This window comes from Aptenodytes forsteri, unplaced genomic scaffold, assembly GCF_000699145.1.
Source record: "Aptenodytes forsteri isolate BGI_AS27 unplaced genomic scaffold, ASM69914v1 Scaffold57, whole genome shotgun sequence".
Lineage (NCBI taxonomy): Eukaryota > Metazoa > Chordata > Aves > Sphenisciformes > Spheniscidae > Aptenodytes > Aptenodytes forsteri.
In genome coordinates this window covers 669,311-696,315 of record NW_008796220.1, presented here as the reverse complement: position 1 = coordinate 696,315, position 27,005 = coordinate 669,311, and the positions used below count along the sequence as shown (strand labels likewise).

General features: G+C 45.0%; 1 protein-coding gene across 1 annotated transcript in view; it reads right to left on the bottom strand.

The window, feature by feature from the left end:
- Positions 1-4,263: 4,263 nt before the first annotated feature.
- MTMR9 (myotubularin related protein 9) overlaps positions 4,264-27,005 on the bottom strand; it is a 26,846-nt gene continuing 4,104 nt past the window's right edge. The window contains exons 3-10 of the mRNA XM_009288941.2: positions 26,644-26,769; positions 18,252-18,425; positions 16,012-16,229; positions 14,187-14,348; positions 11,417-11,558; positions 10,614-10,834; positions 8,333-8,484; positions 4,264-7,606 (exon numbers count right to left, since the gene is read on the bottom strand). Of these exons, the coding sequence (XP_009287216.1) occupies positions 7,443-7,606; positions 8,333-8,484; positions 10,614-10,834; positions 11,417-11,558; positions 14,187-14,348; positions 16,012-16,229; positions 18,252-18,425; positions 26,644-26,769 (1,359 nt within the window). The 3' untranslated portion in view covers positions 4,264-7,442. The remainder of the gene's footprint in view (positions 7,607-8,332; positions 8,485-10,613; positions 10,835-11,416; positions 11,559-14,186; positions 14,349-16,011; positions 16,230-18,251; positions 18,426-26,643; positions 26,770-27,005) is intronic.

Genomic DNA, 27,005 nt, shown 5'->3' with positions numbered 1-27,005 from the left:
GCACTACGAAAAAGGGCAGCTGATGAGAGGAAGCACAGTACAGGAAAGACAAGCAGTTCTCTGCTCAAAAAAACCCCCTAACTCTGAAACAACCCTTATTCCTGCCAGAAAGTTTTTGACAAGGAAGTTTTTATGTCATACCGTCAAGGAATTACAAGCCAAAAGGAAATGGCTAAAACAGAAAATACCCTGTAGGAATATTCCACTTACCTTGCTGGAGCATCACAACAAGTTTTTTTCATGTCAGGAAAGAGAGACCAGGAAGCAAGCTTCCCGTACCTCTTGTGCTTTTCAATTATCCACTTGCCAAAAGGCTGAGAACCTTTTTTCCTCCACGCAGTGATGACAGGCTACACCCTTCAACCCTGAAACCATTACCCTGGATGGTACCACTACCGACTGGGATGTGCCCATCCCTAAACCTTTGATCTGCGTCTTCCCCTGGACGCTTGACTATCCACCTCCACGCAGGAGGCTCTCCTCCTCCCACACATACTCCTCGTGTGAAGATTTGCGTCCTAGACACAGATGCCAAACTCAGACTGTCGGAATAATTAAGAAAAAAAAAAAAGGCACCCCAAGTGTATGAATCGCCACCTGACAAAGTAGGTGCTAGAACCTCCTGGAGCTGAAGGTGGCTGGGGACATAGCCTCTGGCAAGCTCTAAGGCTAGGGGCTGTTAATTATGCCTCCTTTTAAATCAGCATAAATGATCCAGTCCACTAGCTTTTGCTTTACACTTCGGCTTTACACAATCAGCTTTTAGCTACTCAGATTAAGTACTCAAAATTACGCCGTGCAGCAATCAGCCCCCCCAACAAATACGCAGTGTGTTCTGTATTTTTCATCCTACAGTTCAAAGGGAACGTTGCTGTTGGCACTGCCGTACAGCTATGAACCACACGGATCCTCTATATGCAATAACAGTTCCTGCAGACTCTTACAACCTAACCGTACAAGCTGTAACAAACCTGGTTTTTAATAACTACACCCAGGGTCTTTAAGACTGACGTAACGTGCATTTTATCACAGTAAGTCAAACAGTCCATTTAACGGACACTTTGTTCTTACGGCAGCCCTCATTTGCAGGGCTACAGCCCTCCCGCACGCTGCACGGCAACGTTAAATCCTTCAGCATGTACAGCGGCGTGCCTTACCTGCACAGCCGTGACCCACGATGCTTAAGACCGGCTAAAAGGTAAATGGCAGTACAAAGAAGGAAGAGCTTCAACTCGTTTCGTGTAAACAAGCACAGAAGTACATTCTCCCTAAAAAGCAGCAGGAGCAAACACTGAATTTATGCCACCGTCCTGGTGAATCCCCATAGGAATTCAACAGCAACTGTGTTGTCTTTTTTCCCCCCTGATTATTTTATTTCAAGCAAAAGTTTTGCTCACTAGATTAACAACCAAAAATTGTCCAACCCCCCCAATATTTGTATGAGAAACAGGTTTTCTTCTCTTCTGTGGTTAGCCGGGTTGTCTGCCAGTACTTTAAGATACTGAGGCAGCAGATTTTGAGCTTTAAGAGTAAAGCCTCCATTAGCGTGACCCGCAGCATCAGATAAAGTAATCTAAAGCCATCAGCAACACTCTTGCAACAGAACATCAAAGGATCATCATCCCCGGCTCCGAAAGACAAATGCCACCGGCTTGTCTTGACATTTACACAGCAGGAGAAACTGTGAGCAACCCAAGGCAGTCCAGCATCCTTGAGTTACATTTAATGCACGAGAGTAGTCCCTCCTCATTGTTTTCTTTCGCTGCTTGGGGGGGGAAAAAAACTGGCGGCATGAAGAGAACCCTACAATGGCACTAAACAAAAACACTTGGGTTTTCAAAAAAGAAATGCCAATGGCCTCAATCTGCTGAGTTCTAGCTTCCTCAGGACCTCTTGGTGCCACAGCATGTACAGGACACTGGGATTTGGATGCTGCGCAGCCAGCAACCAGCCAGAGGAACCCAGTATTTAACGAGGTGAGCTCGCGGACATCCCGTCCGCAGGGGTTAACTGGTTTCCCCACCAGGCTGCCGCTTCTCACGCGGCTTGTAGGAACGTAATCGCCTTCCTATTCCCTACCCTGCAAAGCCTCATCAAAGTCGGTGAGCAGGTTAGAAAGGGGCGAGATGGGACAGATGCGATGCCAGATGACTTAAGAAAGGGAGGCTTGGAAAGCCAGGCTAGAGTTCAAGCGAGCCACAGACCAGGCAGCAAGCAGAATCTGCCTCTGTCTCCTCCACTCCCTCCCATCAGGTGTTTCTGTGTGTTGAATCAAAACATCACGTTTTACACACAGACAATATGGGCTAAAGAAATCCATCACGGCTGCCCTGAACAGCCTGTTTGCACAGTACAAGCTCTTTAAAGGCATCGTGTTTTCGTGAGTGGCATCTCAATTGTAGTTTGAATCCAATACATGGCTTTCTATCCTTTTAAATATTCTAGAGCCTTTATGTATTTGGTTTTAAACTGTTGGGGTAATGATGCCCTCTTACCCATGCTCAAATAAAAACATAAGAAGGAAAGTGAAATAAAAAGAAATTTCAACACTTAATCAGAGTTTTCTCCCCTCCCCTCCAAAAAAAAAAAGAAATTTCAACACTTAATCAGAGTTATTTTCTCCCCTCCCCTCCAAAAAGCAAGATTAAACCAAATCAGGCTGCCTGGCTGTAGCTAAAAATATTTTAAAATAGACCCACTGTGTTTCAGCTGGGACATTTGCAAACATTTTCACAAATAGGGACTGAATATCAATCTTTTCACATCAAAACCTTCAGCACCCTTCACTGTGTTATCATAAGGGACTGCACAAGCTGCAGGGCAGCACACACCCCCAGTCTCCATTTGCTGAAATGCCAAAAGCCACAAAAATTCTTCACCTACCAGAGACCACGAACGATGCTGCAGGGAAACAGACAAGCCCAGTGGTTCAGAGCCTGCTGACCCACCAGCCAGGAGAGACCCAGGGGGGTCTGCGGTTCACAGCCTCTGCTTCCCCAAGAGCTGTTTTTCCTTTCTTTGCTCCTTCCCCTGGCAAGTACGCCGAGGTACCCCAGCTCCCTTAAAAAACAACAGGTAACCGTGACCCCAGCTCTGCTGATGGACTTCTTGCGAGGTTTTGCTTCAGTCCGCACCGCTCTCTCTTTGAAGACAACTGCCTGCCTTCCTTTAGAGAGTTCAATACGAGCATAAAAATCTTAGCCAATTGAATTGTTTAGCCATCACGTGCAGAGCTGGTGTCGAAGGACCAAAACCAAGGGAGCAGAGCTCTGCAAGCCATGCACAGACTCGGGGTCTCAACCTTCTCCTTCTCGGCCCTGCAGCACGAACCCCTCTTGGACCATCGCAGCCCGTGTTCAGCTGGGTAGGAAAACATGCAGGAGCTGAAAAGAACCAAAGTTTCAGGCGGGAGCTTACATCCAAGTCACACACACGTCCCTCCAATGGAAAGTGAAGGCACTACTAATAAAGAAGATTCAGCGCTGTAATTAAAGAACTTTTTAGAGTCTTCAAGGTTTTAATTTGAACAGACAATTTCTACTATGTTCTCAACATATCTACAGCAAAGTTTACAGCCGCTTTGTATCCGTTTTTCTCCCCCCAAATGGCTAAGCAATTTGAGCCATGATAGTTTCTTTCAGATTTGTTACTTTTTTTTTTTTTGCAATATATTCAACACCACAGCGGCTGGGATTCTGTACACATACAGCATACATCTAACAATAGCACACAACTCCCAGCCCTGTTACTTATTTCATTTTAAAACAAAATCAAGACTGATGCAGCAGCCGAGTCCGATCCGCAATTCCAGATGTTTGAAGTGCACTCATCACTTAAATCTGTACTAGTGAACAGATACATAGCACACATCACACAGTGCTATTCAATGTCACACAGTTACAAAAGAAAAGGGAGCGCTGGTATAGACGTTTTCCCCTCATACAGGAACCTCTACACGATAGCACTTTCCAAGGCTTTAGCAAAGCATACATTAGACGCCAATATGCTGTACAGTGCAATTTAAGTTATACCATATGCAACATGGACAATAGTGCACTTAAACCGGTCGCCACATTCAAGAGTTAGATCAATACAATCAAAATATTGAAGGTACATATTCCCTTATGAAAACTGTGCAAGTTAGTTCCTTTTCCTGCAAGTTAGTTCCTTTTCCCTTTTTTTTTTTTTTTTTTTTTTTTTTTTTTTTTTTTTTTTTTTTTTTTTTTTTTTTTTTTTTTTTTTTTTTTTTTTTTTTTTTTTTTTTTTTTTTTTTATATTTTGGTAAATGGCAGAGCGTCCGCATTGATTGACCCCAGGGTTTGGGGAAGGGGGCCCTCGGTGTCCAGCTTATTACACAAATAGCTATGTGCAGAAGAGCAGAAGCGAGGGTGTCAGCAAGAGCGTAAGGCAGTGTCAGACTGAAGAGCCGGAGCTGGGCGCTGCCACAGCGCTTACAGCTCAGGAAGAGGCAGGTAACCTGCAAACAGGGTGTCAGTGACTTCATGAGGCAGAGTCCAGCAGACATCCCCCTCTAAGAGGAAGCAAGCCGATCATCAATATTAAATATGTGATTAAATACAGTGGACATGCAGGTAAGCAAAGAACTGGAGCGCTCCGCTGTGTATTACACCAGTAGCCAGCAGACTGGAGCCTGGGAAGCGCTGGGAATGAAAAGGTTAAAAGGGAATGTGCAAGTAGCCCCACACAGAGAGGTGTGTGAACGACACCAAGAGGTCTGTGAACGGTCTTCTCCCAGGAGGGCCTGCAAGGGTCCACACATCTTGTCTCAACTCCACCGCTGTGCAACACCTTGCAGGACCGCTCCAGGTCACGTCTCATGAAGGTGATTATCTGCAGGTTAACTTAAGCCTCCAGCTCCTGCTGTTTGCGCTGACTACAGGGTGATGCACGGCAGAGGAATCGGGGAAGAAACCGCTGTGGCTGCTCAGAACGACACTAGCATTTTCCCATGAAGGCTGTGATCCGCTCTACCGCTAAGCCGAGGCGAGCACACAGCGCTTGGGTGTGGATTCAGTCCCGATACACAAGTCGAAGATGAAATGCCAGCTCAGAGAGAATTTTCTGCCTTTTGTTAGCTGTCACAGCTGGTTACCCAATTTCCTCAGACGCCCGCAGCTTGCATGAGAGACTAGAGCAGCCAGGCAATTAGATCAAAAAAAACCCTCTTTGCTTCTCTATTATTTAGCTCAATATATAATTACTATGTTAGGAAATTGCATAACCTTTAAGTGTGTTTTATGTATAGTCTATTATGGGGAAAGCAGTGCCTTCTGAATCCTTCCCATCTGGCTAGTGAGACCGTATTTCAGATGTACGGGAGCAGTCCAAATTCTGAGTTGGATAGGGATACGCCATCCAGGCAGGTGCAGATCCCATAGACATAATTTTAAAGGGTGAGCAATAATTTTAAGGGCTTACGTTTGCGGTATACCCAGAAGGTAGCTCCAGAAGCCAGCGTTTGGAGGCGGGAGGAAGGCACGGCCAACTTGGGCCTCCCCTGTGAGGCAGTACAGATCGCCAGCCGCCCCGAGAGGCACTCCCTACGTCAGACTTGATTTTAGTGAACAAGGCTGTCGCTCTCCAAACCTAAGAAGAAATTGGGGTAAGGGTGAATTATTCTTCTGCCTTAAGTGAACAACGGTTTAAAAGGGATCTTTATTTTTTTTTAAGCCAGATGACTTTAGGACTAAGTTTAGGTTAGTCAAGAACACCACAATTAAGGAAGTAAGGAGTGAAGCAAAAGGCATTAAGGTAGCACTTAATCACTATCACAAAATTTTATCTAGCTTCCTTGGTTATAGAAATTTTCTCAGAACATATTTAGTGGTTACATGATTTTTGCAGAAGATTAGTCTCCAGATACTTCTATGACAACTAAAGGTCCTGCATTTTCACATGTATCTATCTTCATGTGAAGTGGCTTTTAAATAAAGGCAGCTTCATTCCAAAAGAGCATGAAGTGTCACAGAAGCTCAACAGTTTCCAGAGGTCAACACTGACCTAACGCAGCTCCATTCATTTCAGTAGAAACAGGCTAACAGCAAGCACTTTTTAAGATAGTCCCAGCCACATGCGCCGTTGTTAATTCAAGTCTGCTCAGTCACGTACAGCTACCAATGGAATCAAGCTGAACAAGTGTCTAGGTGAGTTGATATTTCAGACCCACTCTTATCTGTCCTTTTTAAAGGAGAAAAAAAATCTCTAGCAAAAGCTCTGGTTTTATAAAAGCAGACTGCAGTCACAGAAACACAAAGATCAGCTACAAAATACAAAGTTACTTGGAAAAAAGCTTATCCCTAAAGTCTTTAAGCAGTTTTAGCAGCTACAAATGACCTAACCTATTAGCATTTTTGTCGTGTGACGGCCTCTTAATCTGCAGCAGCTACCTGACATGTTAAGATCGCCTTAACTCCCAACTTCTGCTTTTGACGTTTCACAAAATGTGTAAGTAAGAGCACGAGAGGAAAAAGCGCACCAGGTGGAGCAGAAGTGTTTCGTTGAGCTGTAGATAAAGCGCTGCTCTTGCGCCCTAGCAATGCTGTGAACCTGTTCAAGTGTACAAAACCAGCCAGTGCAGTCTGAAGTTTCAAGAGGGCAGCGTGAAGGACAGCTCTGAGCCACCGTTTTTGCAAGCGCACACCTCCGCCAACTACTTAACCTTTTTGTTTTCCAGGTAAAATAAAACAGTTTGTTATTCCTTAGGAGGTATTTGTCCATGAGGGACAATTCCACCTGAAGGTCATGGCTTAAACATTAGCAGCAGAATCCTTACTTCAGTTCTGTATTGCACTGAAATTTCTTGCTCTGGTTTGGTATTCAACTTACTGCTCCCAAGCCAATGCTTAACACAAAAAAACCAAGTGTTAGATGTGAAGGCTACTGAGAGTATCATATAGACTGGCAGAACCTGTAGTTAGATTATACCATTTTCTAGTTTTTCTAGGAAACTAAAGAACTAAGCTGCCTTCCTTACTCTTGGAGAGAAAAGGTGCTTTCAGACAAAATGCCTTTACCTATCTATACATAACTTTGTATTTTAATCCTGCCGAGTGTTTAGAGAGTTCAACAAAACCAGAAAAAGTCCAAAATAAATTGGAAACATCCTGTCTCTTGGCCCATCCTGGTCATCCATACAGTTGGGTAGAGGTAAGAGTTCCCGCTTCTGCTGCCACTGACACAATTTCGAGACAGAAAAGCTGCCAAGAGAGGACACTACGCCCAGTTGTGTATGTCTTCTGTAAACAAAACAAAAATCCCTCCCAAGAAGCAGGGAGGTATATAGTGTGAAGTGAAGGTTTCAGCAGTGGGAGGACTGAGGGTCAGCTGTACCCAGAGGGCTCTGCAATACATGCACGTTCCATGTTTAGTCTTTAACGTAAAGGGGACCGGGAAGGAAAGACCTGAGGCAAAGCCCTGCCAGCTCACAGGTTCTCCTGCATCCTATCATCTGTTTCCATCTCTGCTAGCTGCCTCCTCAATGCATTAACCTTTGCCTGAAGTTCCTTGTTGTATTTTATAATGTTGATCATCTCTTCATGGGCTTCGTCTAAGAACTTGGAAGGCCTGTTCCACCGAAGAAAGACACCTGAAAGTCCAGAGACAGCACGAGTCAGTAGGGTTTCTTGTTACAGAGAAGAAACGTTATTCATATCCCATCAGCTCTCAAGTAATGGGCATACAGTCTATGCATTTTTTTTCCCTTATCCTCCCCCCTAAATAGCGTTTAGAAATACTGACCCTCCTCTCCAAGTTCACCATTCTATTAAACAAGGTTAATAAAGGAAGAAATGAGGCGTTTTCATTCCTTTTCTCATATACTGATCAGACCGATCCATATTCGGTCTCCACCCTGCCATGACAGCCTGCTTGCTTCACCGTAATTAACTCTTCAGCGTACACGGGACGGAGAAGGTTTCTGCAGCAGGGAGCCTACTGCACGCAGATTATCCTGGCCAGCATGGCCACTAATGGAGAAAGGGACGTCTTGGTTGATGCAGAACAAAAGCCTGAGGCCTGCAGAACATCTATAGATTAGGCTGTATCGCTGCAGAAATACTGCGCCAGGAGGTTAAACGGTACTAGTAAGGCTCCCTGGCAAAGAGTAGCATGTCACCAAACCTTAGAAGGAGAAAGCATTATGCCTCTGGGGATGGCACATGCCAAAAATAACAGATTTCAAAGGGAAGGAGATCACCATCAGCTGAGACAGACGAAGCACGGAGCAGAGACAACAAGAGCGAACCCTTAAGAAGCTTCACGAGTAGCCACAAAATATATATAGCCTGTAACAGAAAAAGCAATCCTGGCTTACCTTCCCAGAGCTGCAGGCTCTGCGGGGCAACGGAGGGCCAGATGACAAGGCTGTTGGCCTCAAAAAGAGGATTCTGGAATTTGCTCAGCTCTTCAGACCGGTTCACCCAGGACCACAGGGACATAGTCTTTTGCGGCAGCTTCAGTTTAGACCTAACAAACCCATAGGAACAAGTCAGCTTTCACTTTTATACTGTAAAGACTCATTTTGTTTTGTCAGAACCCTGCAGACTGGAATGCCACAAGCTTCCCCATGTGCTACTAGCCCAGACAATTCAGGCTAATCCCTTCAATACCTCTCACCAACATGGCGCAGGGTGTACACCTAAAGCAAGTTACTCAACCTGGATGATTAGTTAGTTTTGAAGAAAAATGGGGAAATAACATTTATAAGTTGGGTGGAAGCTAGCTGCCTTCTGTCCAGATGAAGAATCGGTCACCTCCCCAAAATTGGTTCGACCGCCAGGTTTTGAAAGGGATTGAACTCCCGTGTTAAGACAGAGCTGGGAGGTGTGGTAGGTCTGCATCAAGGAAGGATCGTAGTGCAATTCTCGGAGCGCATTAAAGCGGTGTTATTGCTGGGCTCGTGCAATGGGCACGTCTGATCAGGTCCCTCTGGTGGCAGGAAGCATCAGGGCACAGAGAAAGCAGTGCTGTTTTCCTGGGTCAAACCCACCTCCAGGAGTTACACAGGGGTCTCTGTCCCTTAGATTCTGGCAAACCAATTTGCTGTGCAAGCAGAATGAGAACTGCCACTCAGGCAGGAGATTTGCCATCCCTGTGAATGCTTCAGACAGCACAAGCTTAACAACAGGCTGCAAACATTTTCTGTGCTCACAGGCTGACGTGTTCAGATGTGACAGGCAGGTTATTACATGTAACATTCAATACTCTTTCAAATTTCATCTTACTGGTTTCAAGTCTAACTTGGTTTTGCAGGTGACCAGTTCAGCAGCCCTGCAGAAGACAGAAGAGTCTCTTCTAAGCAAAGATTATTTTAAGGGCAGAGAGGTTTATAGCAAGCTTTAAATTGCCTTCTTTCTGTAGTATCGGTTCTGTTTTTCCCTTCTGCTCATTCAGTGCTCTTCAGTTAAGCAGGAGAGCATCAGACATGGTCTTACTGGAGTCAGGAGTCCCGAGAACAGAACTGCCAAGTTCAACACAGGAATCCAAACCTCTCTGGCAGCTGCCATCTGCCGTGGGAGGCTCTAGTCCTCTCCTCCAGGGCTCCACCCTGTTTACTCTTCCCACAGCCCTACTCAGGGCATGCCTGGAGCTGCCCCACTGGTACAGCACAGCATCTAACCCAGGCTAGGATTCAGAAGCTAGGCGCTGGTCTGCTCAAGTACCTTAAATGCCACAAGCCTGTAAGCAAGCTCAGCACAGGCCTATCATTCCCTGACAAGGTAGACTCCAGCAGAATGCAGTCCTGGCTGCTTCCTTTCAAAGTTGCACGAGCGTCCATCTGAGAGCTCGTAACATTCGCTCAAAGCCTCATCCAGCGCAGATTGCCAGTTCACATTTCTCCAAGTCACAGGTTACAGCTGGAGGGATTTTTTTGGTCTTTCTGTTGAAGTTGTACTAGTGCATGGCCAAAAAGACCTCAAACCGAATCATGACGCTCGTAGCCAAGCAAGCAAAAGCTTTTGCCCGTGCTGTAACTGTGAGGCAGATCCTTCTGAAAGAACCTCTTCCATGTTTTCCACTTTCAGCAGTTAGTGGATGATGCAAAGCCCAAAGCCTTCCTTTCCTGGGGGCGTCGGGACCACCAGGCTACAGAGTCATGTTCCTCCCTGACAGCTAAGGTAAGAACCAGACTTTCCAGCTTTGACCTCGGACTGCCTTGACCTTCTCCTCCAGGCCTGCATGGACAAGTTTGCTTCCCACAGCTATGACTCACGTCATTGTTGAACTCCAGCTGTTTGTTCTTTCATGGAAAGAGTTTCTGTGTAAGAGACTATATAAACTGGCGATGGGTGGAGATTTTAAGGCCACGCAGGAAACAGAAAAGACAGTCTAAGGTATTAGCTTGGACTTGGAGAAGACGAATTCAACTCCCTGACCAAGCCACAAATTGCTTTAGTCACAATATCCCACTTGTAAGAGGGACAAGCTCCCTAACATTGCAGCAGACTACATAAAGGCAACAAAGAGGAGCTCACCTGTGCTAGGGGAGACCACACAAGCACCCTCACCCTCTTTCAAACCAAGAGACTTTTTTTTTTTGTTGTTCAGACGCAGCCTGATATTTAAAGGGTTCAAAGCAAGCAGCCTTCACCAACCTTTCGTTTTCGTTGTTTCCCAGGAAAGTCCCAAACTGTGAAGCGTAAGCATGTTCAAAGAGCATGATGAGGAACTGTTCGTTGAATTCAAAAGAGCAAGGGAACTGACGAAGGATTTGCCACACACAGTCCAAAAAGAGGAGAAACACTGGGGCCTCCCATTTCTGCTTGCTATTTGAATAGGCTGATTGGGCACAGCGCTGCTGAAAAGGGTGACCAGCCTATACACAAGAACCAGAGAGAGCATCACACACAGAGTAATGGGATGTGAGTACATGTAGCAAAAAGACTTCAGAGCTAGTTCTGTCCATGCAACTATGCTCTTACTACTCTTTTCTACAACCGTAATTTCATCAAGCATCCAGTAACAAATTGCTAGCAGCCATGACCAACTTTGCTGCCTTTTCCAGGCTACGTAAATAGCACTGTATTTGATCAGAGAATTTTACCAAGAACAAACTGGTGTAGGTGCACCAAAGGGCCAGGCTGAGGATATTAGCTGCAAGAGTACAAAGACTAGAACTCTTTTGTGGTTTAGTCTGACCACTGTTCTCTGAAGAGATGTTCACTCTGAGCGCTCAAAACAGGCAGTTCCCCAAAATCACAACCAACCATGAGAGGCAGAGGCCCCATGGAGTGCCAGAGGTAGAAATGACTCGGTTAATGATGTTGCTTTTAGGACAAAGGCCATTCACACTAAGCAGGGCTGCGACAAGGCCCAACCCGTTCACTGCCTCTCAGGCTATTTCTCAATACAACTGTCACTGGAGTACATTCCCATTTTGTCTGTAGGCATTTCTTACCTGCAGCCACTCCCTCACAACAAGAGATTCAAAGCCACGTATGGTCCTGCACCTTGGATCCAAGATAATCTGTGCCAGAGAAGTTACCTGGAGTGTCGAATCAGTTCCTTCGGTCCCATGGACTAACACTGATGCACCTTCCCTGTGAAGGAAAAAGGTAGAAAGGAATAAAAGTGTGAACGAGCAGAACACATCCCAAGGACGTACGCATCCCAACAGATGTCAACGCATCCCAAGGACACCAGTGTTGCTACCCTGACAATGCTGAGGTTTTGCTGGCTCTTTATCCCTTCTTCCCTCCCATAAGCTTACTCCCCGCCCCGCACAGAAGCGTACCACTTTCTCCGCCTGGATCCCCACCAACACTAACTAGTCCCTTCTTCCCTCCCATAAGCTTACTCCCTGCCCCGCACAGAAGCCTACCACTTTCTCCGCCTGGATCCCCACCAGCTCTGCATCACTTCAGGCTTAGTTTCTTGCGAAGCATTCTGGAAATCCAGAACCTTTGCCATGTTGACCGAAGGTGATCAGTGAAATCTCTTTTGTGGTTCTCACTATTTTGAATTGGTACCCCTTTGAGTTATAGCATGGAAACGCATCTCAAAATTTGCTTGTCATTTATTGTTTTGCTAAGTTCTCTGAAATCTTCCCACAAGCACTGCAATGAAGTCATATCATCCCCCCAGATGCTCTGCAAAACAATACTATGAGATTCTTGCTCAAACCTGGGCTTAATTGTATTTGGGCCTCAGTGGGGGTTTACTGCAAGAAAAGTAAGCCAATAAGCCAGCTCAGGAGAAAGAAAGAAATGGCAGAGCTTGGCCTCCACAAAGGCAGAAGAGTTAGTGTGCTGAGCAAGGAAGCTTGCCAAAGAGCCGAGCACAAAGTCTTCTCAGTGACCAGCCAGCACAAGTGAATCAGCAGAACGACGTGAGGAGCAGAGGGAGCTCGGAGTCGGGGCAGGAAGGTTTTGCACATTGCTAGGGGCCCACGTGCTTGTCGCTCCCCACATTCCAGTGGTAACTGTCCAGGACAGCTCATTCCCTCCCCTCTTCCTCCATCCTAGGCTGCATTTGGATACAATATCAGAATCTCATCCAGGTGCTCCTGAGGGAAGGTCTGGGTGGTATTAAATGGCATTTATTCCCCTTACTCTTCCCAAACCTTGACCCAATGTCTCGCTTCTGCCAACATCCTTACACCCAGAAAGGAAGTTAACTGCAGGTTGTATTGCTTTCTGTGCAGAGACCCAACCTACACAGCAAAGCGTAAGGAAGATCGATCTACCAAGCCAGTGACCCTGCACGCATTACTTGCTTTTTGAAGTGAAAAGCATAAAAATCTATACCTTGAACATTGCAACATCTTTGACTACAGTCCTATGTCTGAAACAATCCCAGCCCCTCTACAGTACAGATAACCTCCAAATACTCTCTCCCTCCCCCCCAGGCAGTGGCAGATAAAGAAGCTGCTTAACAGCCAAGCACAATTGCAAAGGCTAGCTGCCAGCCTGTGCGCTCGCACACCAGGATAAGGCTATTTTCCCCCTTCATCTTTCAGGCCCCAGACCTTTCAGATGCTGCAAGGTCTGTCCCAGCCGTTCCCTCCCCGCGGCCAATATAACTGAACCATCCTTGTCAGCTCAGCTATGATCTCCAGGCTCCGAGTGAGGCAGGCCAGGCGCCAATGCTGAGCTGGCCTGCCACAGCTCCAGGTAAACAGAAAAAGCAAAGCCGAGGTTAGAAGTGATGAAATTGTCCACTGTCCCAACAAGCCAGAAGAGTTTCGTCACCAATCTTTCTCGTTATACACATGCAGGAAAGAATTACAGATAAAACTATCGATCAAGAGCAATCCTTTTCTGGCACAGTCAATAACTAAACAGGCACTGTCAGTGCTTTTAAAAAGCACAGCAGCTCGTATTTTAATGCATTAATGCTGTTTTACCAATGAAACTGCATTTCAGCCTACTTGTGTATCTGCATAACACATTCCCTAGCTGGTATAAAAAGCTAGGTTTTCCCTGAGTTTTGAGAAGGGCTTTCCCCTCTCAGAGCCACAAAGAAATCACATTTAGACCTCTGCATTTGGTCTTACAAACCCTGGCACCTGACAGCTAGCTTTTGCTAGCTCCAGCCTGAGGTCTGAAGACATTTTGAGGACAAGTAAGCCAAGTCAGCACTATTTATTAAAGAAATGTCAGGTTAAAAGAGGTCACAAGCACTTGTAAGGCATGAACAGCATTGCTTAGATGGGACTATGGGGATAAAAATTTCAAGAGGAAAAAAGCACTGGACCAATTCCTGGGGAAAGCAAGGAAATACCATTGTTTTAATCTCTAGAAGCGAGGTGGGGTATTGGAAAAAACTTTCAGCTAAAAAAAAAAAAGGACTTTTTTTAAAAAGACTCCATGTTCTCACTTTACTGGGCTACCAAACAGCATTTCAGATGGGCACATTCTAACCCTAAACCTTCAAAAAAAACTAACTAAATTAGATTGGTTGCATCAGGCATCAGAATATACCTTAACCAGACGATCTAATACCTATAGTTAGTCAAGATTTCCTCCCTCAGGCTGGTACTTCTAAAAATGCAAGCATGATTTACTGGAGGAACATTCCTTAACCGTGACAAAACAGTATCTTGCATGGGTACAAGCAAGCCAGTTCACGGTGGCCTGTTACTAATACTTAAAGTGGAAATAGAGGTATTTAACAAGCAATCTGTAACCAGTAAATAAGAGACTCCAGGCTTTCAGGAAAAGATTTACCTATCAATACACTGAGCAGCTAGACAAGCCGCAGTTAGTATCTCCTTGATATGAGTCAGCCAGTTGGAAGCTTCCAGTTTACTGAGCCAGCGGTCCATATTGTGCGACTGGTCATTACAAGCTTCCACAAGTTTGATGAGGCTTTCCTGCAGAATATTAAACCTTTGGGAAAAGCAAAATATTATTGAAAACATAAGCAGTAACACAGCAACCAGGACAACAGGCTTACAGAAATACACGGATCTCAAAATAAGAGCACTACAATTTATATGCAGTTATTTCGAAAAGTACGACCCTGTAGAAGTCATGTCTCCTTATATGCAGTTATTTCGAAAAGTACGACCCCGTAGAAGTCATGTCTCCTCATTCAGCAAACCTGTGTTCCCTGGGAATCCCAAGCCATGGCTAACTGCCAGCAGAATACCACTCTTTGGACATAAGTAGTCTCCTCCTTCTCAAAACAAATTGCTTCGTAAGGCCTTACAACAGTACAGCCTTCTCCTTATCTTACCCGAACTCTGTGTGTGTTCTGCTGTATCTTACATTTTCCATGGAAAATGTGTTTCAGTAGCTTCACTCCCATTACCAGATACAAATGCGATTGCAACCTGGCACGGACATTAGCAAGTGTCAGCCAAGCTTCAAGTGCCGCACCTTCCTTCTCTGTACTACACCAGACGTTTTGGGGGAGTTTTAACCTGTAGAGCTGCAACAGCAACCCGAAAGCCATCCATCACAAGGACACAACGCCACTGTAACACAGAAAGTTTTAAACTAGACTCAACTTCTTGACGTAGAACCACACTAAGATTAGTTTGGCTAATTTCTTAAGAATGTAAGAAAACGGAGGGGGGGAAATGGAATACATTCTGTATCACTTCTGCAGTTGTTGCAGTACGTCCTCAAGCCCTGGAAAGCTGGTGTTCAGCACGCAGCTGGTAAAACCAGATGCTTCTCTGGTCTTGTTTCACGCTATGCCTTCCAGGGGCACCAAACTACTGACGGATCAAACGCCACTTAACGCCGATTCCAGCGTGTGCTCAGGTGTAACAGAGGATGCAGCTAGCAGACCAGAACTCAGAAAAGCTGACAAAGCCAAATAATAATAGCATGAGATATTTAGTCTTTATATGTTGTGGCTTATTCGTTCCCCTCTATCTGATGCTTATGTCCACCTGTAAAATAATCAACATCAAATTTGAAGCCCACAAAATTTTTAGAAGCAAAACCAAATAGTTCAAAGCAATGGCCAGGAAATTCCTTATATTAGCTCCTCAAGAGCTGGCCTATACAGCGATGAGGGGAGCGACTGCTTTCCAATAGTAACGTTACTGCATGCCCACGTAGAAGGGTTCCCCAAAACTAAGGCTAAAGAGCAGTTGAACAACATTGGACCAAAAGTCTGTTTAATTTAGTAACTTGTCTCCAAATGACCAAACAATATTAGATGTCCAGAGAAAAGTACTGGATAAGAGGAGTGCGACTGTCACGGTTCAAATCCCCACCTGCAGAAGTTTTCTGGCAAGGGGCTTGCTCATTCCTGTGCACTACTGCAAAGGGGAACACAGGAAGGCTGGAGTGCAGCTACAGACGGTCCGAGAAAGAGATGGCACAGGGAGATTGCCTGATGTCTGAAACCTGCAGCAGGTTGTTCAGAACAAGGAACCGAACACAGCTTTCCAAAGCCAAGTAACTTCCTCTTGACAGGAACCAGGGTACACGGCCATTTCTTACAGAAGCAAATACTTTATGAAGGTATTATTGGTTCTGCCAATGCAACCCCACAAAGCCGAGCACAGAGGAGAGCCTGCGTGGTTTCACCCACCTCTCAATACATTTGTGAATCCTCCTCCACTGGGGATAGTGCGCTTCTTGTTCAAAGCCCCCTCCTTTGGCCCTGGCCTGCTGGGCAACATTCAAGGACCTCGTATCAATGATGTAGCCACGCTTGCCAGGCCGTAGCGTGGCGTTAATAAGCTTCTCGTCTTCTTTACACCGTCGCCCATTCGTACCCGTAAGAGGCTGGCTACTTCGCATCATGACCTGCGAGGACAAATAACCGTGAATTAGGCACTGGAAATGGAGAGACTTAAGATTGAAAGCCACCGATCACTTGAGCTCCAAGACAAGAATTGGAAGTTTAAACTCGCTATGCAAAGGACACCCCTCCACTAGAGGATTTCTTAGGGGTCTGTAAACACAGACTGCAGACTGATGCATTAGGTCACTGGGTCTCAACACCAGGCACTGAGAACGGCTCTCTAGAGAAGTGTGCCGCTGAAATTCACACAAGGTACTCATATTTTCCATGAAAACTCAGGTCATTTTAAGAATGCTTACAGGAGTGACAGAACTCAACCGTAAAAAGCTTCCTCTATCAGTTCAGGGGTGAAATTCAAGTGAGGCCCTCCTGGATCTCCAGCTCTTCTCTGTGGAGTTGCACCAGCAAGCGCAGCTCTCACCCCACTGCACCTCCCTACTTCCATCTGCTTCACATTCGATCCACCACGTCTGGACACAGACAAACGTCCCGATCTGCACAGCCTGATGCACATAAGTGTCTCTTTAGTTCTTCCTACAGCTGCTGTTCTCCCTCACCCTGAACCCTTCGCAGTTCTTTTAAGTGCAACCCCTTGAAGGGACTGAATTCATTTCAAAAACAAACTAGAAATCCTTGAATTGAGCAATCGTTTGGCAGGCTACTTTTTAAATTAGACATCATCTTAGAGGCTTTATCCCTTTAATTATTCCTGTAGTACCCATCTTTGTGAGCCATTGAACTGGCTTCCTGCTGATGGCTCCTTTATAAACCAACATTTTCAGGATTGTCATCTTTAAGGCCTCTTTCCAACTCTGTTTTTAAAACACTCAAGTCATTCATGTGTTAAAGATGCCTATTAGGTACAGTTTTATCCAGTGGCTAGACTAATAAACCTTAGCTCCACAGATTTATTAGCTGAGATTTCTCTTTAGCAAATGCCTTTCAATTCAGAAAGCATCCCAGCAGCTCAAGTGATAACTAAAGCGTGAGGGCAGCCAGGCAGCAACCCCAACCACGCTCGAGAACTCAGTCAGGAGAGCAACGTGACAGACAGCATTACTGTCACAAGTTCAAGCACTCCGAGCCAAATGCTGTTATATTCCTCACACTTGAAACATGCACAATTCGGAGAGATAATTGAACAAATCTTCCTTCAACGGTTTTCATTCAAGCTGAGAAAAAGCAGAAAGCACGACGGTTACAAAGTTGGTGGATGGCTGATTTTAAAGCAAAACAAAAAACCCCAAAAGTACTACTACGTCAGACTAGACTGCCTCTAATTCAGGGCTTACAAATCTTGGCAACGGGAGGTGAGAACACATTAGAGCATTTGACTCAGAAGCCTGGATCAAGTTTACAAGCTGCAGGTTGGACATCCCAACATGCTCAGAACTGGTTACATCAGCAAGAGATACAAAGAATTACTCAACAATTTCATAAAGTGCATTTCTTAATTACAGCTTATCAGTCAGTCAATTAGATTTTGGCTTGTCAAGAAGCAGTAAAGTCTGCGCAACTGCAAGAATTTGCTACTCCTGAAATATGTTATACCGACAGGCTCGGAGAACAGATTGTTCTGATCGCTCGTTCGACAGTTACACAGCAGAAGCGACGCTGGCTCTGGGAACACTTGCTGTCATCGTGACTGTTACGAAGGAGACAGCCCACCACCCGGAGACAGGACAATGTGGTTTCTGCCATCCTTTCAGCATGAAGCCTCTTGGCAGACAAAGCAAGTAAGGGTGCCAGCGGTGGCTTTACAAGTCTCATCTTGCTCTTACAGCTGTGAGCATGCTCATGCCACATACGCTCCCAAACGAGCGGATTAATAGCTATTTCTAGGATGGAGATTACTCATTCCATCACCCAGAACCAGTTTCACGGCATACACTTAATCAGTTGTAAAATAAAAGGAGCGAACATCTTATGAACTGTCTTAAGTCTAGAGCACAAGTAGTTTTTTCATTAAATGAACAGATTCACACGCTTCCTTCAGGTACAACCATTACTCAAATGCAGCTTACCATCCCATTCTTCTTATGATAATAGCTGAGGACTGGGAAGCGACTGCCATGGCGAAACATGGCAACTTTCCGAAGCGCTTCATCATCGATGGATTTGGGGACGACGACAACCGGAGGGTAGGAGGGACAGACAGAGAATTCCTTATTGATGCAGCTTAGACGCCATTCATCTGTCTGAAAAAAATCAGAACATATAGGCTTTGGGTCAGAAAACAGATTGCTACTGTTACAGCATTACATACTAGGGAAGAGGAACTTCCATGTCCAGGATAAAGCACCCACAGAGTAATATTGGTGATCTATTCCATTTGCACCACAGATGGAAGCTCAGTTGTCACATAATCACTTTCGTTCATCCAGGAATCTGGACCCCCTGTAATAGCATAACTACACTAATCGGTCAGATCAAATCCAGCACCGTATCTTGTCTCCAACAAAAACATGGCAAGAGAAATGCTATTCAAGAACAAACAAGCCTGGCCACTCTCTGCAGTGCACTCCTCATCCCCTACCTCTCAGGTGGTGTATTACAGATATTAGAAGGTATATCCCTGCCTAGTCCTTTTGGTATCCATTTATAGGTCTGTTGACCGATTATTTTTTCCCCCCACACCTCTTGATGCTGCCTGCAATCATAGTATCTTCTTGCCAGCAGCTCCCAGAAGCTCATTACCCAGCGTGCAGATAAAGCTGGTAAGCAATGGAAGAAGTTATCAGGTGACTCTGGTTCTTGAGGTGCAGGACTTGTTGAACAACGGTTCCCCGTCTGGTTTATCCATACCCTCAACAAACAGCAGGAAATAAACCCACGTGGTCAGAAACGGGTGACTGTGGCTTGTAAGTATTTCACAGACACAACAGACAGCACATCTGCAGTGCACACTACAGCATGACCTACTGCATTTGCAGGTAGCTTCAGTCTCAAAGGAAATAAGAGCATGGTATGTCTCTCTCTCGGGGAGACCCCAGAACAGAAACGTATTCCTACGTCAACAGTTTTAGAGGAAAAAAGGTTGATTTAGATGCAGGTAACACAGGCTCAAACCTCTATCTGTGCCGAGAGCAGAGTTAGTAACGCCGTCCACAAGACAAAGATGGCCAAGAAAGGCAAGAATGTCCATCAGCTCCAGACAATGAAGCTGCTTTGAGGTTAAAATTGCAATTTAACATTTCCAGCTTGGTTCTTTTCTGTGGGCTCTGCTTTACGTAAAGCACTACAGCTCTTCCTCCAAAAGCACCTCCTGGAACCAGGACAGCATCTAAACACAAGGTCTCATCGTGAACTCCCGTTATATAATTTTTCAGCTTCCAACAGCCAAGCACTTGTGAAAGACGTGCTGAACATTGGCACCCTGCACCCTCGCAGGCACCTGGCATGAGAAGTCAGGCCACCTGATACCCAGGGTCAGACACAGGACCTGGCTCCACCTCAGGCAAAAGCAAAAGGTCAACGAGCAGCCTCGCTGACGAGAAGCCCTCACTTACTGAAGCCCAGGCTGGAAGAGCTGACACCGCCCTAACTGCGGCCTCGGACCAGCCCAGCCTTCAGGGAGGGCTTGCTGCTTCTGGGCTGGTACCACACCACCGCCTGCTGCATTAAGGACACCATCTGGGTACATCCAGTGGCCATGAGGCGTATATTTTCCCCAGGGGCACGTAGCACACAGCAGAACCCTGCCTAAAGTTTGGCAGGGAACTGAACTCACGGTCCTCGATAGCAGGATGGTGGCTTGGCTGGGCTGCATCTTCAGTCATTGCACCCTTATCCTGTATTCCTTACGGCCAACAAAACCTGCTGGCAGAAGCCTTGGTGGGGAAAATGACCCAGAAGCCTCTACAACATGTTTTGATTTTAACAGCAGCACTAAATTCCTAAAAGTAGCAGCAGAATAGCAGTCAAATTTGCCTGTAAAAGCTCCAGACACAAAGAAATTAAAATGTAATATAAAAACCTTTTGAAGAGGAACAGGCAGCTGCTATCAAGGGTTGTTTTTTTTAAATTTTTTTTTTTTGCATTAAAATGTAATATAAAAACCTTTTGAAGGGGAACAGGCAGCTGCTATCAAGGGTTTTTTTTAATTTTTATTTTTGTTTTAGTTCCTATGCACTGACTGACATAGATGTAAGAAAGCAAACAAGACCTTAAGTAACTCCTCAGCTGGTGTTTTCAGTACAGACTGGGAAGCATTTGTGTGCCACCGCAGCAGGTAGAGACCTCGTACAGATGCCACAAAAACTCTCCGCTCATTTGTGCTCAAAGAAAGCTTCAGCTAGACAAAAAGGTAGGGGGATAAAGCAGGTATCACAGGAAGTAAGAGAAGAGCATGACAGTTAAATTATGCAGTAACAGAATACACAAAAAAACCCCACGTCAATTCAGGAAGGTTGGTTTACCATGCATTAATTACACAGCTCTGATCAGAAGTAGGTCTCTTTTCCTCTTTCCTTTCTTCCAGAGGCTTACTACCTCTTGCCTTACACCTCCTGACTGGTACCTGGACATATAAATGGCTCACTGGTCCGACGGAAACTAGGATCGATTTAGAAAGGTTTTCTGGCAATCAAGTCTTTCCATCAGATGACCAAGCTGAACTGAGTCACAGCACTACTTCACCACCAGTAGATCCAAGGCACGGGATGTGTGGCGTAGGAGACAGCAAAATTGTCCCTTTTGGTGGCAGCCTAAGAAAAAGATGCTGGGAAAAAGGTACAACGTTGTGTGTATCGCCATCGTCAAGACCAGCAATTGCTACCTGTGTTCAGTAGCCTACCCGGACAGTCTTGCACCAGCCCTATCGTAAGCTTATTTCATTATTCATTAGCCTCAAAACAGCTTCTCTGAACATCTACATTTTATAAGGAGCAGAGGTTCTCCCAGACGCAAAGTTAAATTGCCTCCGGCAATCATGTCATAGGCGGAGATGAAAAGTTCTGGATCACATAAGGGAGGCCAGCTGGTCACAGCTTATGCTTTCAATGCAACAACAACGATATTTTTTTATAGCTTTTTGGAGTCTTTATGTTAAATTACAGCATATTTCATATGATGGTGTGCAATTTGTTTACAATGAAAAAAATATGCATGGATGTAGAATAGAACTGATAGATACCGTACTGCCACATAGGATGTGGAGAGGGCAAAATCAGAACTCCACGGTATGCTTTTTTGAGAGACTGGCTGTCACTGATATCACCAGTATGAAAAGGAATGGAAGAGTATCAACCTGATTTATCTCCCACTTTGGTAATTTAACTCTGCCCATAACCTCCTCTCCTCTCTATTTATAACACGAGACAGAGGATACTGTTATGTCATCCAGTTTAATTTACTGTTACATGGGAAGGAGGAGGAGCGTGGCAGCAGGTAGCACCATTTGTCTTCTGCAGCACAGCTACTTCTGCAGAGATCCAGTTAACCGCTGCGGTGCCAGCTTCAGACTGCTAAAATATACTCCGGCATGAATCAGATGACAGTAAAACCCAACAGTGCAAGTCTCTTCCCGGCTTTTGCTTGGGGTATGTCTGCAGTTTGGAAGAAAAAAATTGCCATTACTAACTGGAAGAGCGAGGTAACAGCAGTTCAACTACGTGCAGCAGTAGATGCAGATACGGGAAGCAGTAAGGACTGCAGCGAAAGAGAAGAGGTGGACCTCGTCTTCAGACATCACCAGAAAAGTATGCTGCATGAAACTCAGAGAAAGTACAAAGTTCACATTTTACTTCTCCCAGCAAGAGATCTGTACTTTAAGGAATCAGAAAGAGTTAATTCCAGTTAAGGTTAGAAGCAGCAAAGGATTGGGGGCTGAGCAGAAAGGAGAGAGGACTCCAAAGAAAAAAAAAAGTAGTCAGAAATATTTTCTTAAACACAGTGCAGGATTAATTCTTACATTTCTACTTTTCTTGTCCTAGTACTTGTTTAGAGATACTGATTTTTCAAATGTTACTGAAAGGCTAAAACAACAGTTACCCTTCCTCCTAAAACTTATAATTGCTAGGAGAGGTCGTTTTCCACAAAAGAGTGTGAAACAATTCAAGCTCTACTAATAAGCCTCAAAATAAGCCTCAAAAGAAAAGTCAGGAAACCAGCATGGACCTTGAAGGATCCTGCAAAGCAGCAATGACAGAGGCCGTTCCCATGGAAGAGGCAGAAGACAACAAGCCCTGTTAGCAACAGATTGTGCGTGGACAAGAAGCGTAACAACAGATGCAGGCAAAGATTGATGCTTCTCTGATAAGAGCAAAATATGGGCTATCCACACCGTTGCAAACTGAACCCAAAACCAGAAAATTCAGCTTTTTTTTTTTTTTTAAGAAGCTCCAGTACAGAAGATAAAGCACCTGTCCAGAATCCTGAGCTCTTTCCTACAACAAAATGGAAGGAAAAAAAAGAGAATGAAGAGGGGTGTTGGACTAGATGACCTTTAAAGGTCCCTTCCAACCCAAACTATTCTATAAGAAAGTGGATTTTGTGGCAATGAAATACTTTCATATTAATTATACTGTTAGTGTACAAACTTCTCAGGGTCTTTTCGCTTAACTTTAAGAAGAGACTGAATTTCCAGAGTTAGTTTGTAGTATCCTGCTGTTGTAGAATTTGGCAGAAGAGAAACCTCTCTACTCTGATCTATTAGCTCTTCTCTGACTCTTCAGAGAAAAATATGAAACCCCTTGCATATACTCTTAATTCCATTCAGCCGCTTGCTACTTATGCAGTAGTACAGTGAAGAACACAAGTTTTCTTACACACATTTCACCTGACATACCTATAACCAATCCAGATCTCAGGTACTACCCAGAGCTTCAAGCAAAAACACAACATACACAACCAAAAGCTGGATGAGCAAACATTAACTATCCTGTGCATCTTTTACTCCATTCATATATTTGCCTATAGTATCTTTCCAAGTCTCACCTCGCAGTACAGCGATTTGGAGCCTGCAGGCACTGTGGAGCTTTTACTGTGACTTTTAGTGAAACGTTGAGCTGATTCCTTCATATAGAATCATAGAATCATTGAGGTTGGAAAAGACCTCTAAGATCATCGAGACCAACCATCGACCCAACACCACCATGCCCACTAAACCATGTCCCTAAGCGCCTCATCTACTCGTCTTTTAAATACCTCCAGGGATGGGGACTCAACCCCTTCCCTGGGCAGCCTGGTCCAATGTTTAACCACTCTTTCAGTAAAGACATTTTTCCTCACATCCAATCTAAACCTCCCCTGCCGCAACTTGAGGCCGTTTCCTCTCGCCCTATCGCTTGTTCCTTGGGAGAAGAGACCAACCCCCACCACGCTACAACCACCTTTCAGGTGGTTGTAGAGAGCGATGAGGTCTCCCCTCAGCCTCCTTTTCTCCAGGCTAAACAACCCCAGTTCCCTCAGCCGCTCCTCATCAGACTTGTTCTCCAGACCCCTCACCAGCCTCGTTGCCCTTCTCTGGACACGCTCCAGCACCTCGACGTCCTTCTTGTAGTGAGGGGCCCAAAACTGAACACAGTATTCGAGGTGCGGCCTCACCAGGGCCGAGTACAGGGGCACGATCACTTCCCTCCTCCTGCTGGCCACACTATTTCTGATACAAGCCAGGATGCCATTGGCCTTCTTGGCCGCCTGGGCACACTGCCGGCTCACGTTCAGCCGGCTGGCGACCAACACCCCCAGGTCCTTTTCTGCTGGGCAGCTTTCCCGCCACTCTTCCCCAAGCCTGTAGCGCTGCGTGGGGTTGTTGTGGCCCAAGTGCAGGACCCAATATGACTTAATTCTCAGCTGAACTACTCCCGTCAATATGCTGGGTTTATCAGAACAGCAGGTCGCGGAAAGACACTTGACAAAAGCCCTGCTGACCTGTAGGTTATTCCCAAGAAAATAAACAGGTAGCGCACACGCCAACAGCCGTCAGCACGTGACAGCCCACTGAAACGTAATTCCTCCAATTTCTTTAGATGAAATGAAGTCATTTGCCTTAACAGTTCTTCCCTTAACACCTCCATGGACTAAATGCAAGAATGCTGTGATCGTATAGCAGCCTCCCTAATCCCGGAGCTGAGCTGCAGGGGTAGAGGGCTCGGGTGTTTGCTATCAAGTTCTAGGGGCAATGCTAGATGACACTTTGTCAGATCAATGCAATGGAGTGAAATCACACAGGGGGTATGCGCGTTGGGAGAAAAACACATTTGGCACAACATATGCCAAGATAAGCAGATAAATTATTATACAGTATAATACCATATCATCAAACTTTTTTTGATCTTAACTTTTATAGCTTTACTTTGCCATTATAGAATGGGTCAGAGTTAAAACAACTCTCCTGTAGCAGACAAACGTGGAATCAAAACATTACTAGAGCTGCAGTGGGGGTGAAATGCAGTTTTTGACAAGTTGTTACCATATTGGGGAAGGAAAACATTACTAGAGCTGCAGTGGGTGTGAAATGCAGTTTCTGACAAGTTGTTACCATATTGGGGAACGTAAGGCATGACAGATCCAGATGGATGACTTAACGGAGAGGGAGGTAACCTTCTGAATTCCACTCATTTGACTTATTGGAGAAAAAAAGAAAACCAGCCATTTACTTGTTCTAGCCTGTCACATAAGAAAGTTTAACTATGGAACAAGAAATACTTGGTGACCAATATATTTATCTATTGTTCGGGAAGTGTGAGTCATTTGAACATGGCTCTTGCCACCATTTCATTAAAAAGGAGTTACATCTGAAGTTTTGGGTTAAAAGCCAAGAATTAACCAACAGCTGTTAGGCATGCATATTTTAAAGAAATGAATTATTGCCCTTGAAACGTAGCACTATAAAATAATTAGGTTTTTAAACGTAAGCCTTCCAAGAAGCGTATGTTCAGAAAGCCAAGAGATCCACAAATAAGCTATCAGTGCACTTTCAAACCTCTGAAAGAAAAAAAGCAGCTTATCAATGGATTCATGTTAGCACCTGCATCTGCGTGCTGGTAAACACAACCATCGGAAGCGATTCGATCCCTGAAATCTAAAAAAGATTTCAGCTACACATAGAAAGCAAAACGTGAACAGAAGCAGAACCATCTCCTGCAATCTTTCCTTGAGCTCCGAGGGATTTCCTTCTGCTGCCTTCAATCCTGCTCTCACACATCCTCCCTTCTCGCCAGACAGCACTTCAGCTTCTTGCCTTTTGATTCTCATCGAAATGCCTGCAAGCTTCCTCTGCTGAGCTGGGAAAGCATCTGCTGCTTTGCCTCCAAACAGGAGAACACTCTGATCACGTGTTTGACCTGCCCAGCTGAAATTAAAATCAAAACTGTGGTGCTAGTTATTACAACAGGTCAGTTTGGATGTCTTTTGACAGCAGATGAAGACAGGACATGAGAGTACTCCAATTATGAGACAAAAATAGAAAGATCCCTGAACTCCTTTAATTTTCTAGTGATTTCGTCGCATGAATCTGGTCAAGCTAATCACATTAATTCAATTTAGTCATAAACAGGGAGTGATAAATGCTGCAGACAAGCTGGGTTGCAGATAAAAGAAAACAACATCAATGTTCTTTGATGCTGTACTAATGGATGTGGTCTCAGAAACCTAAGATGATGCAGCAAGTGCACATATTTAATGGGAAACAAAGACTTGGAACACAGAGATGCTAACCCAAGGCACAATTAAAACAGGCAGCCTCCTGCAACCGAGCCAGTTCCCGCTGTATCAAATTCAGCACCCTAACATGAAGTTTGAACAACGGATACAACAGGCAATGCCACAAGAACATCCTACCTATCCTACAGGTACTGAAGTAATAGGTACATTTACTCACAGCACCTGGGAGAATACAACTGGAAGCGCCCTGCTGTCTAAACGCTCCCAGTATTTCCCCAGCATGAACTAGAGCTAAGAGTATTTCAAACTGGGCATCTGTAACTACTGTCATCTTCCCAGAGAGCCATCAAATCCTTAGCAATATTTTTAAAAAAAAAACAAACAAAAAACAGCCTCGTTTCAATTAAGGGGTTGACAAAGATTCACCCCACTCCACTTCAGATGCAAAGTTAAGTGGAACAAACCCAGGCCAAAGGTCTTGCATTTGTCCTTACAATAAGGAGGGCCATCCCTAAAGGACAAAAACATTTCCTACCTTCATGTCCTCCCAGGTAACTTTGAAATAGGCCTCAGAACTCCGTTTGTAGAAGGTGAAACACAAGCGCTAAATAGGAACATTTAGCACATAAACAGAAACGCCTGATGTTTAGAGAGTGACTATTTGAACAACACTCACTTTCCACCCAGGCACCGGACAGCTATTTTTACCAACCAGGATTTCCAGTCCAGACGCTACTGGGTGAAATACTTCACAAACTACTTGCTCACGTATTTCCCAGTGCCCGCGCAAATCCTTAAGGTCCAACTTACCACTGAGCTGAGGAGCTCAAATTCTTGGTCAGGCAGAAAAGAGCGCCAGCCATCTTCAATGATTTCAAACATGGGCCGGTAGAAGAAGGGATACATGAGAGTGACAGAATCCAAGGTGGAAAGCGCCTGTGTGGGCGAGAGAAATAAACAGCTACTTAATTCATTCAAACTGCTATTTTATTGGAAAAAAAACACAACAACATATGGCAAATAGCATTTTCCTCTAATATTGCACCAGGGGAGGTTTAGGTTGGACATGAGGGAAAATGTCTTTACTGAAAGAGTGGTTAAACATTGGACCAGGCTGCCCAGGGAAGGGGTTGAGTCCCCATCCCTGGAGGTATTTAAAAGACGTGTAGATG